Source organism: Pteropus medius, unplaced genomic scaffold (genome assembly GCF_902729225.1).
Source record: "Pteropus medius unplaced genomic scaffold, Ma_sr-lr_union100, whole genome shotgun sequence".
Lineage (NCBI taxonomy): Eukaryota > Metazoa > Chordata > Mammalia > Chiroptera > Pteropodidae > Pteropus > Pteropus medius.
The window spans coordinates 3,437,638-3,454,095 of NW_024349224.1; the positions used below are offsets into that span (position 1 = coordinate 3,437,638).

The 16,458-nt window shown below is 59.6% G+C and overlaps 1 protein-coding gene across 6 annotated transcripts in view; it reads left to right on the forward strand.

Moving 5' to 3' along the window:
- Positions 1–16,458, forward strand: part of ADCY7 (adenylate cyclase 7) — a 53,035-nt gene that overhangs the window by 12,306 nt on the left and 24,271 nt on the right. For 5 of the 6 annotated variants that reach the window (XM_039880827.1, XM_039880829.1, XM_039880830.1 and 2 more), the window contains exon 2: positions 15,383–15,737. In XM_039880827.1, the coding sequence (XP_039736761.1) occupies positions 15,567–15,737 (171 nt within the window). In that variant the 5' untranslated portion in view covers positions 15,383–15,566. Of the gene's footprint in view, positions 1–4,803; positions 4,872–15,382; positions 15,738–16,458 lie in introns of those variants that run through there. The other variant, XM_039880828.1, reaches the window with a different exon arrangement.

Consider the following 16,458-nt stretch of genomic DNA (forward strand, 5'->3'; position numbering starts at 1 on the left):
CAGATCTTTCTGCATATCGAACATGTGCACACAGACACAGGGAGGAGCAGGAGCCCCTCTCTTCCCTGTCACCGCTGGTGCAGAGTGGGGGAGAGGGGCTTCCTCCCTGGCCCTTGGGGAGGGGAGGGGGAGGGCAGCAGAGGGCTGGGCGGGCCTCCGAGTGACAGGCCCCTGGCCCCCAAGGCCTAGACAGGCGGCCAGAGGCCGGGCTGCCTCTGCCTGGAGTGGCTGTGTGACCCGTAGGCTGTCACTAGCGGCCTCGGCCACACAGGTGGACGATGTGAGTTGGGATGAGCCCAGCCTTTCTCGGAGTGGGGGTGCTGCTCCCCGGGGAGCCTTGGGGTGGTTTTAGCCTGGATGTGGATGACCAGGTTTAAAACGTGTTTGGGGTTTATTTTAATGTGTTCCAGGAACAAAAACCTTGTAAATGGGACCTTGAATCTGTGACTTCATGAGTGTGTTTTGCCTCGGACAAGGTTAGAGAAGCTTCTGGAGAGAGAAGCAAGGCGGCCTGAGGGGAAGTGTGAAGGGATTGGCCCTGCAGGAAGTGTGGGCGGCCGGGCCCCTCCCGGGAGGCCTGTCTGAGGCCTTCGTTTTTGCCCGGGCTGTGGGTCTGCCACCTCCACACGGGCCCCGGGCTTCCTGGGGTTTTCCTGAGGTGCGGGTGTGGGGGAGGGGAGGCCTGGGATGACTCTGGACACTTGGCCCTAGGAAGGGGAGGTGTGAGCCTCGAGGGGGAAGTCGCCGGTGGCAGTTTATGGAGGAGCGGCTGTTTACTGGTGGCCATTTTCCGGGGGGGTCGGGGTGAGGGGGGATCTCGCAGGGCCTCTGTGGGCCTGGGGAGGGGGCGCGTTGGTGAGACAGGTGGCAGTGGGGCCTCCAAACAGGCCACAAGTGCTTTGCAGAGGTCTGATTTGTCGTCGCTTTGGGGACGTTGCAGCTTGTGACTGTTGGTTAAACGCACCCCCTCCTCCCCCTCTGCCCTGTGTGGTAGGTGTCATCTGCCCCTAGCAGGGCACCGTCTTGTCCTGGGGCACACAGCGCGCCGGTCCCCTGGGCGTCCACTCGCACACGCCACCCCTCCTGGAGAACCGCCTGTCTGCATAGGGGCTGGGCGGGGTGGGGCGAGGCTCACCAGGGGCTCTGGTGGCTGTGGAGGGCGGCTGGGGGGTGGCCCTCACTGGGGCGTCAGGAACCAGATTCCTCCGAGGGAGGCCCCGCCCCGGCCCCTCGTCTATACCGGCTGCAGGGCGGCTGGGGCTGAGTCGGGCCCTGTGTTCTGGACACGCACTCCAGTCCTGCCTCTGCTGGGAGGCCCTCTGGGTGTCCCACCCGCCATCACCGGGGACCGCTGCGAGGTGGCCAGTGGCCCGACCCTCCGCCCTGTTCCTTCCCCACTGCCGTCCCGGAGGCGGAGGGTCCTGGGCCCTTCCCCCTGAGCTGATCTCAGCGGCCCGCAGCCCACTGCCCAGGCGGAGGGCAGCGCTCAGCCCCCCTGGGGAAGTGTCGAGCCTCCGAGGGAGCAGGCAGAGCGGGTCCCACTGGACACCTGTGTCAGAGTGGCTGCGTCCGGCCTTCTGTGGGGTCGGGTCTCGGGCTTGGGACGGAGGTGCCGGTGGTGGGCCTTTTGGGTGTTTACGATGGTTAAAAAGACTCATGTAGCCAAGATCTGGGACTCGGTTTGGCTCGTTGACTGATACCACTGGATCTGAGCAGCAGCCAAGAAGCAGGGGTCTTCTGGAGCCCCCCGCCTCCTGGCAGAGCTGGCTGATGCTCAGGTGGTACCCCGGGTCAAGCCCACTCTGCCTCCTCCTAGAAGCGCGAGAAGTGACCAAGGACTGAGCCAGCTTCTTGCATCTGTGAAATGGGTCGCTCACGGTACCCAATGTGTCAGGCGGTCCTGGGATCAAGTGAGGACATGCACTTGCTGGCGGTGGTTGTCATTATCGCCATCACGTGGCTGCACGCGGGGCTCTGCTCTGCCTTTCCTGCCTTGGGTGGGAGGGTGGACATGCCAGCAGCCATTAGCATCCGGCTCGACCTGCCGCAGCCCATGAATTGCACAAGTGGCCACGTCACGGCGTTGCCCAATCCTGGACTCAGACCTGCTGGGCGACAGATGCAGCTTCCACTCCTGCTGCCCCCACATGCCCCACCCCACCCTGGGGGCCCTCCAGGCATTGGGCTGGGCCAGTGATAAGCCTTGGGCCGGAGGTGGGCTCAGCTTCTGCAGGTGACCCTTCTCCGCGTGACACCTGGGGCCGAGTTTTCTCCTGTCCTCTGCTCATCTCTTTGACAGGTGTCGTTCACGGGCATTTTCTGAGCACTGACCAGGTGGCGTGCTGGGGAGACTCTGAGTGGACCCGTTGTTGGGATGGGTAGGACGGCTGATGTTGGGCCTGGAGAAGAGGCCCGTGGGGGTCCTGGGTTCCCCCAACACACATACCTGATCAGTCTCTCCTGTCTGGGGCGTGTTGGAACCCCTTCTCTTAGATCCCCGGGTCCCCCAGTCCTCTCTCTCACAGCCTCTCAGGCGCTCTGGGCCGGGCTTGCCCCTCTCCTGCCTTTGCCAGTGCTCACACCCCCTCTTGACTGGTGTCCCCCACATGAGAGCTCTCACTTCAGGGCCCTCGACTCAGGAGAAGAGGGGACTCAAGTGTATCTGCTGCTCAAGCATCCACCTGGCAGCCTCCCCGTCCTCAGCTCTGTGTGGAGCCCCCCTCACTGTGTAGAGCCGGGGCTGGGGGACACCAGGAGCACCCTCCTTTCCACCCTTCCCTTTATGTCTCAGCCTGCACCTCTCCCCACGCTGACCAGCAGAAGGAATTACCTGTGACTGAGGTCTTCGTCGCAGACACCCCAGTTCTCAGCCACATTTCTGGCCCCCACGGCCCACCACCCCTTGCTTCCTCCTGGGCCTGGCTGGGGCTGACGGAGCAGGGATGCTCGTGACCCGAGAGGTGGCACTTGCAGTCAGCCGTGTGGCAGACCCCGCTTTTGGGGAGCATGAGGCCCCTAGTGGGTGCATGCAGGCTGGTGCCAGCACCCCCCTGTCGGGACCCAGTGTACCCCGATGGGGGTGTCTCTGTCTTTGAGGGTCCAGACCCTTCTCTCTGCCTCGGTCTCACTGCCTCAGGCGCAGTGGACTTGGGTTGTTGGTTCCCGGCGCCACTGACCGGCACGGTGAGGAGAGAGGCCCAGCGTCCTGGGTGCAGCTGCTCTCTGCGCAGATGGGGAAACTGAGGCCCAGAGGGTTCCACAGCCTCAGAGCCAGCGTGAGTTTTCCTGGTTGGGGCTGTGATGGACGCACATTTTCCTGGTCTCACTCAGTGTGGGGGGCATGCGCTGAGGGCTAGTCGGGTCCTCCAGGCCTCAGTCCCCACTCTCTGCAGTGGGCAGGCTGACCCTGCCTCCCATGGAGCTCTCTGCCAGGCGGGCCTGGGACCTCCCCGTCTCCCCTTCCTGCTCCTGCCTTCCCACACCTGTCTCCCTCGTCCCTCCCTCCTGTGGGAGGAGGAGCCCTTTGAAGTCTGGTGGAGGTGTTGCTTTGATGGGGTCTGGGGCTAACCGGCAAGCAGCCTCTTTTGAAACAGCCAGACTCCCAGGAGCCAGTGCTCAGGTCTCCTGGGGAGGGGGTGCCCTAGCGCCAGGCAGGGCCTGAGGTGGGGGAGCAAGGGAATAGAAGAGCCGGCTTTTGGGGGGTGAGGTGACAGGAAATGAGACCGAGGCCCCTGGGACTCGAAGCGTGCCTGCCGTGCCCGTTGGCGTCAGTGTCTCCTGCTGCCCACCCCCCGTGTCTGGAGCCAGCCGGGATGACCCAGGTCCTTGCAGTCCTCGTGTGCCAGCCTCTGCGTGAAGCCCTGAGCGTTAGGTACCGTTACGGGTCCATTCTGCGAGGAAGCCGAGGCCCAGAGAGCTTACGCGCCGGGCCCCAGGTCACACGGCTCCCCTGCTGAGGAGCTGGAGTTCAAGCCCGTCGGCCTCAGAGCCTGTGCTCTCAACCGCTAGGCCTCCTGCCGTCCGGGCGGCTCAGCCCGAGGCCACACCGTTGCCCACCTGGCGGTTCTTTTCCTCATGCGGCTCATTTATTACACATCTCCCCGTTCTCGTGCCTCCCCCCACCCCCGCCACGACCCCTGGGGGGACCCTGCCTGTGTTTTCTCGTGTCGTGTCAGTCTCTTGCCCCGCCCAGTGCACTCTGGGATGGAGGCCCGGGGCCCTGGGGGCCCGTGGTAGGTGCAGGACAGCAAGGTCCGCCTCCGTCCACATGCGGTTTCTGGGTTTCCAAGGAGTTTCTACAGCCAAAAGGTCACTTCACTGCCAGGATAGACTGGGGAGTGGGGACCGTTTTCATCCCCATTGCTCCAGTGAGAAACTGAGTCCAGAGAGGTAGGTGACCGACCAGAGCTCATGCAGACAGGACTGGGGACCCCAGGGTTGGGGCCCAGCCCCTGACTGTCAGTGGCCCAGTCTGTGGAGCTGGGGGTTTGTGTGTTCCCGATGTGCCAGGCAGTGTCCGATCCTGGAAGCCAGGCAGGGCACGGCCAGACATCAGCCTTGGGGAGTGGGTGACAGGCCAGGTGCCCTGTGCTGTGGTGGGAAGTGCACCTGGGACACGGAGGTGGCTCGGCGTCCAGATCGGGAGGAAATCAGGCCGCCCTCCTGGAGGAGGTGGCAGCTGAGCCTGGCTCCGCAGGGCGAGCAGGAGTTTGCCAGGCAGAGGCCGTTTGAGGGTGGGAGGGTAGGCAGTGCTTTTAGGCTGCGAGAGCCTGGAGACCAAAGGGTGGGGCTTGTTTGGGGAACCGAAATAAGTCAAATCACACAGCCGTGAAGAACCCTCAGCAGCCGCGGAGGAGCTTTTTGGCCAAGGGGTGAGCAGGACGGGGCTTGGTATTCTCTGGGTCCCGGATAGTGGTGGGGAGCTGATGGACCGTGGCCCTGGGGGGGGCCTCTCCGGGTTTGGGGGTGTGGGACGGGGACAAGGCAGGTGCAGCCTAATATCCTGTGCAGCAGCACAGCATCTCTCCGGCAGGCTCAGTCAGGAGGTCAGGGCCTCGGAGGCTTATAAGTCTGTAGCCAGCGGGGAGGGTGAGCTGCCCAAGGGACTCGTCCGGGACCGCCAATGGGGTGGTGGCCTGCCAGTCCGCCTGGGTTTCACAGGCCCGGAAGCTGGGTGGAGGTTTGGGGCTCTGTCGGCAGGGCTGCTGCCTTCCGCAGGAGAGGGCATGCTAGGTGTCCTGGGCCTCCCAGGCAGTCCTCCCGGTCCTCTTCATAGGTCTCCCTGGGTGGGTCTCTGTAGCTTCAGCCACAGGAAGTGCTGGGGTCTCCAGCCCTGGTTTAGGGCTTGCAGTGGTGGTCAGTGACAGCAGGAGCCCACACTGGAGCCTTTGGGCCAGGCAACGGCTTCACACAGCGATGCCTCGCTGGGCAGTGTGGATGGCTTGCTGAGTTCTGGGTCGGGGAGCCTTTCCCACTGGCCTCTGGCTACCTTCTCGGCTAGTCGGAGTGGGCAGCGACCTCCCACTGGAGGCCTTTCCTGCCGCTGGAGCAGTCGGGCCCAGAGAGGGTGAGGGGCAGAGCTGAGACTTGGGTCTCCTGAGAGTCAGCTCAGGGCTCTCGGCCCTGTACCGCTTGACCCATGGCAGGTGGGGAGACTGAGGCAGGCGGGCCACTTCCCTGCATTGCGTGAGAGGCAGGAAGTGCAGCCGGAGGCTCCTTCCCTGGTCGGAGTTTGGAGCTCCTGCTTGCCCTTTCGCAGGGCAGACCGCCTCCCCAGCTGAACACTGCCTGCCCCACTGAGGGCAGAGCTGTCCCACTGTCTGCCCCTCACCCCGACCTGGAGGCCAAGCTCGGGGCTGGTCCCCTGGCCCACAGCACGTATGTGGGCTCGTCCTCACGCTGTGCACCCATCCAGCCCAGCCCTGGGTCAGGTGGATGTGGGGGAGTAGGGGCCCCGGCCTGGGGAGCTCCCCAGGCTGTCAGAAGAGGGGTGGATAGTGGCTTCTCTCGGCCACAGTTGCCAGGAAGCCACCTTGGCCGAGAAGCTCCGACTGACTCTTAGAAACTCCAAGGTTCGTATTTCCCAAAGGGCGTTCGTTGGGGATTCAATGCAAAGAGAATCCCATGAACCAAAAAGCCTGGGCAATAGTTAGCTGTGTTTAAATCAACAGGTTTCTTTCCTGCAGGACTTCTCAGAGCCTTAGTTTCCTCATGTGCACAGGGAATCTTTAAAGGAGGAGGAGAACGTTGACTTGTCCCGCCTGTGACCAGAAACTGTGGCTGTGTGGCTATGTGCGCATGGCTTTTCCGGCCCTGCTGTTGGACTGAGCACACCTCAGGCAGTGCAGGCATGAGCCTAAGAAAGAGCCTGGGCCTTGGAGTGGGGCAGGTCTGGGTTTGGATCCCGGCTCTACTGCTTCCAGGCCAGGGGGCTTTGGACAGGTAGGTCAGGATCCCAGAGTCCGTTCTCCTGGCTGGAAATAGAGTGAGAGCACCCCTACCCCACCCTGGGGAGTCGGGATGGACGGCCTTGTCTCACAGCTCCCAGCAGGTGCTCCCGGCACAGAGATTCTCGGAGGAGGATGGCCGGTGGACGCCGGCCTGGCTGGTTTCTGCCTTCTCTGTTTCTTTGTTGGGTTCAGAGGTTGCAGTGTGTCCTGAGGGCTGGGCATTGAGCTTTCTCTCCCATCGACAGGCCTCGAGGGCTTGGGGTGGGGACCAGATGCCCAGCAGGGAGCTCTCTGTGGCTTGGACCAACATCCCCACCTCCGCCTCACGTCAGGTCACTCGACAGCCTCTCCGTCAAGGCCCCGCTGGACACCACGTGGAGTGTCAGCCCGTGTTGCTGCTCATGGCCCCAGAAAGCAGTTCTGGGGTGCTGGAGCACTGATGTCCCCACCCTCAGAGGCCAGGCCACCCCCCAGGGCCTCGTGGAAGGCAGGGCACCTTGACGCTGCCCACCCCCAGCGCTGCGGCTCCTGACGGGGGCGGGGCGGAAGGAAGGGCCGTGTTCTGGGTGCAGCCTCAGTGCTCGGCCCGTGTCACCCCCATTAAATCCCCTCCAAGTCCTTCGTGGTTCCTCAGGGTCAGACATCATGGACTCAAGATTCATATTTTTCTTCTTTAAAAAGATTTTAATGTATTTTTTATGTATTCACATATATGCCAAACATGCTAGGAGCGTGTCTTTCCATATTAATATTAAACTTAGAGCGTCACTTTATCGATTGCCTTATGTTGCCCTTTGAATTTTTCCGTTAGTGTCTTTATTTTTTACTTTATTTAAAAATCGCATTATTGAGATACTATTGACATACAAAACCTGTGCATATTTAATGTATACAACTTAATAAGTTTGGAGATAAGTCTGTATCCATCACCACATCGATGCCATAAACCTATCCATCAACTCCAAAAGTTTCCTCACACTCTTTATTATTATTTTTGTTTTAAGAACTCAAAATCTATCCTTAGAAAAAATTTTAAGTGTATACTTGTTAATTACAGATACCATGTATACAGATCTTTTTTTCTATTAAAAACTTTTTAAAAATCACACAAGCTATGTTATGACAACAGAAACAAACTGAAAATGAAGAAGTGATTTGTGCGCTCTGTCAAAGCGACAGTTTTGGTTTTTCCGTGTCTTGGTTCCGCCATCCGTTCCAGGCATGTGGATTTTTCACAGAAAGCCTGTGACAGACAGTTTCCACTGCTGCACCTTTTGACAGCTACATAGTATTCCATTATAAGGATGTAGCACGAGTTATTTCACCAGCCTGTGACTGACAGGCACATTGTTTTCAGTCTTTTGCTATTACAGTGTCGCAGTGAATAATCTACGTACGTCTTTTCTACGTACGTCTTTTCACACAGGTGAAAGTGTTTGTAGGAAAGATTACTTGAAGTGGATTTGCTAGGTCAAAGGTATGCAGGTACATGAGTGACTTTGTTGGCTGAGACTTAATTGCCTTCCCCAGGGGTTGTGCTGAGTCACGCCAGTCAGGGGTGAATCTGAGTGCCGACATTGCCCAGCCTGGCCAACACAGACTTATGAAATGCTTTGATCTTTGCCAGTCAGATATGTAAAAATGGTTTTCTATAGTTTAAAAAAATTTTAATTGAATTTATTGGGGGTCGCGACATTGGTTAATAAAATTATGTAGGTTCCATAGTAGTTGTAATTTGTTTCTGTTATTACAGGTGAGGTCAGCTTCTTTCCAGATGTTTAAGAGTCATTCGTATTACCTTTCCGGGAATGTTCTCTTCATACTCTTAGCCCATATTTCTATTGGGTCTTTTTTCTTTTTGATTTATAGGAGCTCTTTATGTATGAGGGAGATGAACTCCTTGTGTTAAGAGTTGCAAACATTTTCCTAATCTCTCACCTTTTGATTTTACTTTTGATAGTTCTTACTGTGTAGAAAACGTTTTAAAATGTAATTGAATTTATCAGTCTTTTCGTTATGGCTTTTAGGTTTCGTGTCAGGTGGGAAAAGACTTACGACAGCATTACGTGGGAATTCTTCCGAGAGGGTTTCTTGCCCTCTCTGGCAGTCATCCTGGTAAAAATTATGAATCCTGCTTGCTCTCCCTCTTCTGGCCTCTTTAAACAAGCTGCCAGCAATGCAGGAGTCAAGACTTGAACCTCCAGCCTTCTCGTCCCAGGCAGTGCGGTGGTTACTCTGCGTGACACCTGTCTGGGGTCTGTGAAATGGGTCTCTTCTCCTGCCTCCCAACCCCTACTCGTGCCTTGCTATTACCATCAGGCCTGCAGTCTGGCTGGGCCGTGGGGAGCCTACCGTCCTGCAGCCCTGGGCAGGACTAGCATCGTGTGAGGTCCCCGAAGTCCAGCTGGACGTCCCCTTTCTGTTCTTTCCTTATCAAGGGGAAACCGTTCAGAAATGTGATCAACGTGGGCACACGAGTGCTTCCATCTTAGGAGGGGAGCCTAGTGTGTGAGGGCAACACTTAAAGGAATGAATCACTAATGGTGAAATTTCAGACGAGTGGAGGAAAATGCTGCTATTCTTCCTAATAGAGGCGCCTGATTGGTTAGTTAAGCGCCCGCTGTGTGCAGAGCCCTTGCAGACACCTGGGGGCAGGTCTGTGCCTTCCAGGAGCTTGTGCTAGAGCGGCTTGCTTTTGGCACCTGGCCTGGGACTTGGCACACAGGAGGTACTAGTGCATGCCCGGGGAAGGAGTGAATGCGTGAATCTCACGGTGAATGAGTGGATGAAGTCTTCCCAGGCAGTCACTGACCGTCATTAGAAATGGCATAGATATATCAAACTGGATTTATTAGCCCTAGCAGCTGGAGCCTTGGGGGTGAGGGGTAAATGGGGTCTTTGAATTTTAAAGGAGAGCCTGCCTAGGGAAATGCTTGAATTTCAGGTACTAGGAACAACCCCTCTGGGACCAGGTGGTAACCTCCAGGCTGTCCCCTTCAGCTTTTCAGACCTTAGGTCTGACATAACTACGCCTTCGCAAGAGGGGAAACTGAGGCCTAGATCAGGCAAGGGACTCGTCCAGGTTCATAGCAGGTTGGTGGCAGTGTCGGGACTGGAACGTAGGTCCCTGGGGGCTGGGGTAGTCAGCCCTGGGGTACTTGGGGGAGCAGCGCTGCTCAGGCCATTGCTTTTGCCCATCTGGTGGCTTTGCAGGCTGTCGCCTGGGGGTGGGGAGGTGACGTGGCAGTTCCTTGGGGGCCCTGCCCCTTCGTGCTTCTGTCTCCAGTGTGGAGCCCATGGTTGTGTCTCCTTAGCTGGGGCCCTGAGCCCTCCTGTGGGCTCATTTGCCCTTTCGTCCGTGCAGACTTGGCTTGTCTGCCATGGCGACCGGTGCCTCAGTCTCCCCCCAGCTAGGGTGTCAGAACCCGTTTACTGACAAGGAAAGCGAGGCCCAGAGTGGGAGGTGGCTCTGTCACTGGTACAGCTGAGTAGCAGAGGAGCTGGGGTTTGAACTGGGCCTCCTCCCTCCCAGGCTCAGCTCACCTGGAGACAGGTGTGATGCAGCAGGTGCTTCCTGTTCTGCAGGAGACTCTTCGTCTGTTTTCATCTCCTGCTGTCCTCTCTCAGCAGAGCCCCCCAGTTTGCTTTCCCCCACCTTTCTGCCTGCCTTGGGATGTTACCCGCTTGGTTTGCCCATCCGTCCGTCCGTCTGTCTGTCCACCCGCCCAGCCCGCCACACGCATTAGCCAGGGCCCAGCTGCCAGACACGACACAAATCCTGCTACTGCAGTTTGGTGAGGCAGGGGCTGGCACTTTTGACAGGAGTGTGGTGGGGCGCCCCCGGGTTGGGGGGCATGTGCCCAGGAGAGGAGGGAGTGGGGAGGGAGGGGGCTCGCAGGCCAGCGAGCCTGGCCTCCCTTGGCCCCACGAGGTTTCCTGGCCTGTGCTGGGCAGAGCAGCCGCTGGGCGTCCTTCGCAGAGCTCCGAGGCTCCAGAGAGAGGTGGCCTTAATGTGAGGCTCCCTCAGCAAAGGGAAAATCTGCCTGTGACAGAGCACTGGTGTGGTTGAGGGAGCGAGCCTGTGCTCGTGGAATTGTGGCACTCTGGTGGCCCTGGTGGGCACAGGGACCTGGAGGAGGGACTGAGTAGGGCTTCTCAGGCCTGCCTGCCCGCCCCACGTCCCAAGACCTCCACTTCCTCTTTCTAAGGCCACCAGGGCCCCAGGCCCTGTGCAGCTCTGGGCCTGCCGGAGCTGGGCCAGAGGAAGCCAGGCTGGGGTTCCTGCCAGAGCCGTACAGTGAGGAAGTGGGTGCCCCATCTGTGTCTGTGAGAGCTGGGGGTGGGCTAGAACTCCCCAGGGGGTGTGGGAGGGCTGGGGTGCTGCAAACGAGCGCGTTCCGCTGGGGAAGAGCTTCTGAGGGGCCCCGAAGGCCCAGACCTGCCGTCATAATGTGAAGTCGCGGCCCCGATTTCCAGCCGGGGTTCAGCAAGCTGAACTCCGGTGGTCGTATCCGTGAGACCCCGGACAGTCCTGCCTCATTTGTAGGGGAGGGAGCAGACGGTGCTTGGGGGCAGCTCAGAGGATCCTGCTGGTGAGAGAAGCCTGCCTGGCCTCGCCCCTGCAGGGCAAAGGGAGGGACCTCAATGGGGTCCACTTTGTCCCTGCCCCCCTCCCCCCCGCCCTCTGTCTTGGGTCCTGAGGGGGAAGGGCAGGAAGGGGTAGACCTGTGAGATGTTATGGGCTCTGTGGCTGTCAGCGCTGAGGGTGATGGGACAGCAAGGCCTGTGTCACATCCCCCTGCTCTGTCACGAGCTGTGTGACCTCAGGGAAATGGCAGAACCTCTCTGTGCCTTAGTGCGTCCGTGCAACGGAAGCGGTAGCTATACTCACCTGTGGGCAGGTGTGTGGATTTAAAGAACCCACAGCACCTGGTGTGCAGTGAGTGCTCAATAGAGTTTGTTTATGGCAACTTTCACTGGCTCTTTCACAGGCCCTGGGGCTGTGGGGGGCTCAGAGCCCACAGGATCTCTTGGGGGGGGTGGGAGGAGGTTGTTGCCCCTGGTACCTACTTCTACCTAAGTGTGCCCTGAGGTCCCTGACTCCTCCCCCTGCAAGGAGTCTGTGGAGGCTTGAGAGAGGGTGTGGGGATCCCTGCCCCTAGCCCCCTGCATCCCTGGGCCTCCTGTTGCTTCAGGTCCTCCCCAGCCTGGCCGGGCCAGAGCTGTGGAGTTTGGGACACAGCGACAGAGTCGTGGGAGCTGGTCCGCTTCCTGGCCCAGCCGCCTTCCAGAGGAAGTCTTAGGACTGGCCATACCTGCAGGGGCCAGTCTCAGCTCTGACCTACATGGGACCCTCACCCCTGACTCTGGACCCATCGAGGGGCCGCGAGGGCTTCCTGGATCGAGGCCCAGCATGGACCTCGAAGCTCCAAGTGGCTTCAGCTGAAAGGGGCTCTGCTTGTCCCGTGCGATTCAAATACCTGGAGGTGGTTTGAGCTTCAGGCAGAGCTGGATCAAGGGGCTCGGGGGTGTTTCCAGGCCTCTTTCGCTCTCCAGTTCTGCATACTGGCATCATCCTCAGGTGGGCTGTCTCCTCGTGGTGGCTCAGGTGACTGCCAGCAGCTCGAGGCCACCAGCGAAGAGTACCCCTTTCCCATGGGTCAGCAGAAGTCCTGGAGAGGATGCTCATGGTGGTGATTTTGGTTACATGTCCATCCTTAAACCGGTCACTGGGGCGTGGGAGAGACTGCATGTGAGCCAGACCTAGGTCATGTGGCCCCCGAACCAGGGATGGAGGGTGGCAGAGAGTGGGGAGGAGACAGTGCCCGGCACAAGCAGGAGAGACCCTTCCCAACCAGATGCTTGGGGGCACCCCTCCTCTCTAAAACGGGGCTGCCTCCCGCCCCGCCGAGTTGTGAGATGCCAATGGCAGTGGGGGACCCTGGACTGTAGCCCCTCCCAGCAAAGAGGCCTCGACTCTCCCCAGGGCCCAACTGCCCCTGGTGTCTCCGGACTTCAGTGGGGATGAAGGGGGTGGGGGCGCAGGAGGGGCAGGGGGGCAGGGGGCTTGGCGGGGACTGAGGCAGGAATGACAGCTGGTGGCGGAGGGGACCGCCCTGAGAGGCGATGAGGCCCCCGTCACCGAGGTGTGCAAGCCGAGGCCACAGGGTCCTTTGTGGGGGATGTGGCAAAGGGGTTCCTTCATCCAGGGCTTCAGAGGGGCCCTCTCTCTGCCAGCTGGGTCAGTGACCGCAGCCACTGGCCATTGAATGGGGGGGGCGGGGGACTTGAGACCTTCCCTGGCAGAGGGAGGCCTCTGGGTCTCATTGAGGGGCTTGCCCCTGGAGAAGAGCTGGCCTGCGAAGGTGTCTGTGATTGGGGGAGGGGGGTCCCAGGCCATCTCTCTGGGGGCGATAAATGCCTTCCTCCAGCCCTGCCTTGCAATGCTCCGCGTGTCCCGGGAGCTGGCCGGGTCCGTGGGGTGGGCCCAAGTGCCTGTGCCCAGTGCTTCGCATTGTCTCCCTCCTGCCGTTGCCCGGGAAGTGGCCTAATTAGATCTCTGGGAGGAGTGTTTACCAGGCTTGGGTTCCCACGGACCGCGACTGGTGTATCTCTGCGTGCCTGGCCCGGCCGGGCCTTGTGCGCCTGGAAGGGCAGGTTGCTCTGGGGGTGAGTGAGAGTGAGTGAGTGAGTGAGTGCGTGCGTGCGTGCGTGCGTGCGTGTGTGTTTGCCTCGGGGATGGAGCAGCTGCTGGGCCCCTTGGTGTTTGTGGTTTCCCAGCCTGGCTGTCCCTGGGTGCACCAGCTTTGGCACCGGGCCAGAGGGACGGGCAGTGTTGTGTGTACTTGAGGCAACCGGTTCGCCTGCTGCTGGGAGGAGCTCGGTCCGGGAGCCTCAGCAGGACAGCGAGGCTGGGCAGGGCCGGGGAGAGCTGGCTGGGCAGCTGGCAGACTGGGATTTAAGTTCCGGCCCTTCTGCCAGCCGGCTCCAGCTGTGCAGTCTCTGGCAAGCCACCCCACCTCTCTGGGCTCAGTCTGGCACCTGTGAAATGGCTGCGATGCCTTGGCCTTGACAGGTCATGAAGATGACAGTGGACGTGTGCAGGCCCCTCAAGTGACCGTGCCGCTGCTGTCATGACTGCAATAGCGGTTTTAGGGGTGTCCTGGATTGGGGGGGTCTCAGGGCAGGGACCTTATCTCGTTTTACAAACCCTTCAGCACAGGGCTGGGCATATATGATTAGTACTTGAAAAATGCCTCTTCTGCAATAAAGACCAGTTACTTTAGAGGTTATAAACTCATGGACTGTACCACTCACATTTTTAAATTAGCTGCCAGCATTTAAAAATTGGTGTTTCACGTAGCAATCAGATCTGCAGCTTGTCTAAGCACTTTGGCAGCCTGAGGCCTGCAGGGTCGCCCAGGTTAAACAGGTACCAAGGCTTGTGGATACCTGCCCGACCTGGAGGGCGAGAAGGAGGCAGGCCCCCTGGCAAACAGGCCCCCTGCACCCCCAAATGTGTGGTTTTTCCATTTTGATTCTGGGGTTTGTAGGGCAGGAGCTCTTGGAGAAAATAGTGGCTGAGGTGGCCCCTGGATCCGAGGTGGCTCCAGGCTGTCACGGCCACAGGTGATCGCTGGGTCTTCCCTCAGGAACTCAGCCCGGCTCCTCTGCCTTCGGGAGCTGTGGATGCCTTTCCTTCCCAGCGCCTGCAGTGGCCTTCAGTGCCCTTTGTGACTGCCCGAACCCTCCCCTGTCTTACTGCCTCCCTGTCCTCTGCCACCTGCTCAGTCCTGGTTCTAGTCCCTGAGGCAGGCCCGGAGGACACCAGGAACTGGACTCCTCCTAGTCCAGGCTGGTCTCTTGATACCAGGTTCCTGCTGGGAATATGGCAGCTGTCCCCGAGCCCTAGTGGCTGTGTCTAGGGATTGCACAGTTTGGGGGAGCTTTCTCTCTCTGGGGACTGGGAGCCCCAGGGGGAGAGCGCCAGCCTGGCACGCAGGAGGTGCAGTGGGCCTGGTGTGCCATAGGTGTGATTAACAAGCCGTTTTGGAATAAGGGAATGAGCAAACGAAGGGTGCTGGGGAGCAAGGGGGCCCACCTGGGCTGAGCATCGGAAGCCTGGGGTCTTCTCCCAAATTTGTCGTAAAGGGTCCACTGTATTTTCTCTCCGAGGTTCAGGTTCCTTTTCTGTGAAGTGCGGCTTGCAAACGTCTTAAATTCTTGTCAGCAGGCCTTTCTGAAAGAATGCAGTCTTATGTGGAAGCTTAACACGATGCCGGGGTGGGGGGTCCCCCGACTGAAGCGTGTGTGGGGGTCTGAAACACAAGACTCACCGAAAAGCCCTCACTGAGTGTGCTCTTTACACATGGGAACGGAAGCAAGCCCAGCTCATGACAAAGGTGGCGCCGCTGAATTCTTGAGGAAAGGGTGGTTGTTCTCGTAACCGCTGCTGGGCTAATGAGAGAGTCAGTCACCCAGAGAAAGGAGGTGACTCTCGATCCCTGCCTCACACCGCACACGAATTCCTCGAGGCGGCTCAGAGACCTACGTGCGACAGCCATGCAGTTAAAGCTCTGGAGCAGTGCTGTCCGGTAGAAGTTTCTGGATGCCTAGTATCATAGCCACTAGCTGTGTGTGGCTGTCAAGCACGCGAAATGTGACAGAGGGACCGAACTTTTAATTTCATTTTAATCAACTTAAATGTCATTTTAAAGAGCCGCAGGTGGCTGGTGGCCACTGTACCTGACGGTGCAGTTCCGGGAAACACGGGGGACCAGCTTTGTGACCTCGGGACCGAGAAGCGAAGTTCGGGTTAAGGCCGATAAGTCAGACCCGGGGCTGTGTGGCCCGGCCCCACTGTCCCCCGATGCCAGCCCTCCCCCGACTCAGCCTGCCCACGTCAGATCTGGGCCTGCTTTGTGTCTCTGCAGAGCTGAGGAGCGCGGGCGTCTGGTCAGCCCAGCCTGGCCTCGGAGGAAGGTGCCAGCACTGCGGTGACCGGGCCTGGCCGTGGAGCGGGCCTAGGCCCGGCGGGGAGGGCGTCGGCGGTCAGATGCTCCCCGAGCCGTGGGGTCTCCTGAGTGGACTGCCGGGCGGCCGTGCCAAGGCGGGAGCATGCCGGCCAAGGGACGCTACTTCCTCAACGAGGGCGAGGAGGGCCCGGACCACGACGTGCTCTACGAGAAGTACCGCCTCACCAGCCAGCACGGGCCGCTGCTGCTCACGCTCCTGCTGGTGGCCGTGGCCGCCTGCACGGCCCTCGTCGTCCTCGCCTTCGGCTCCGGGGTGAGTGAGGGCAGCACGGGCTTCTCTGGGGTCCGGGTCTCAGCGCTGACGCCTGGCACTTGCGAGGTGTTTGTTGGGCGAGTCGGTATCTTCCCTGAGCCTGAGTTTCCATGTTTGAAAAGCGCTACGCTGGTGGAAGACAGGTTTTTAATTTCAGTTTGATTTTGAAGGCCGGGTGGTTTTAGACATTACGTGAACGTGGCCACCCTCGCTTTCCTCCACAAGCACCTTCGATTCTGTGGAAGGCCGTGGCGGGCCGTGGCCCACGTTTCGCTGCCCAGCCTGCCGGTGCCATGGCAGGCGTCATGGATCCTTCCCAGCGCTGCCCCTCAGGGAGCCTGGCTGTGGCCTCAGCACCCTCGTCAGTACAGCTCTCCGGGCAGACACCGCCGACGTCATCTCTGACCTGGCCTTGCCTGGCCGTAGCCACTACGTATGGCCGTTGAGCACTTGAGATGTGGCTAGTATGGCTGAGGAACTGGTTTTTAATTTCAGTGAATGCACATTTAGTTTCGACTCACCACGTGTGGCTAGTGGCTCCTGTACGGGACAGAAAGCCTCAGGGTGTTGACAGGCGATGCTGCGAAGTGGCTGGGACGCGGCAGGTGCTGGGCCAGTGCTGCCTCGTCTCTGTGGACGTGAACCTCAGGACGTTCGTTTTGGCATGCAGCAGACAGTTACTGAGTACCTGCTGTGTGCGGGCCCCCAGATCGGCCTCTCT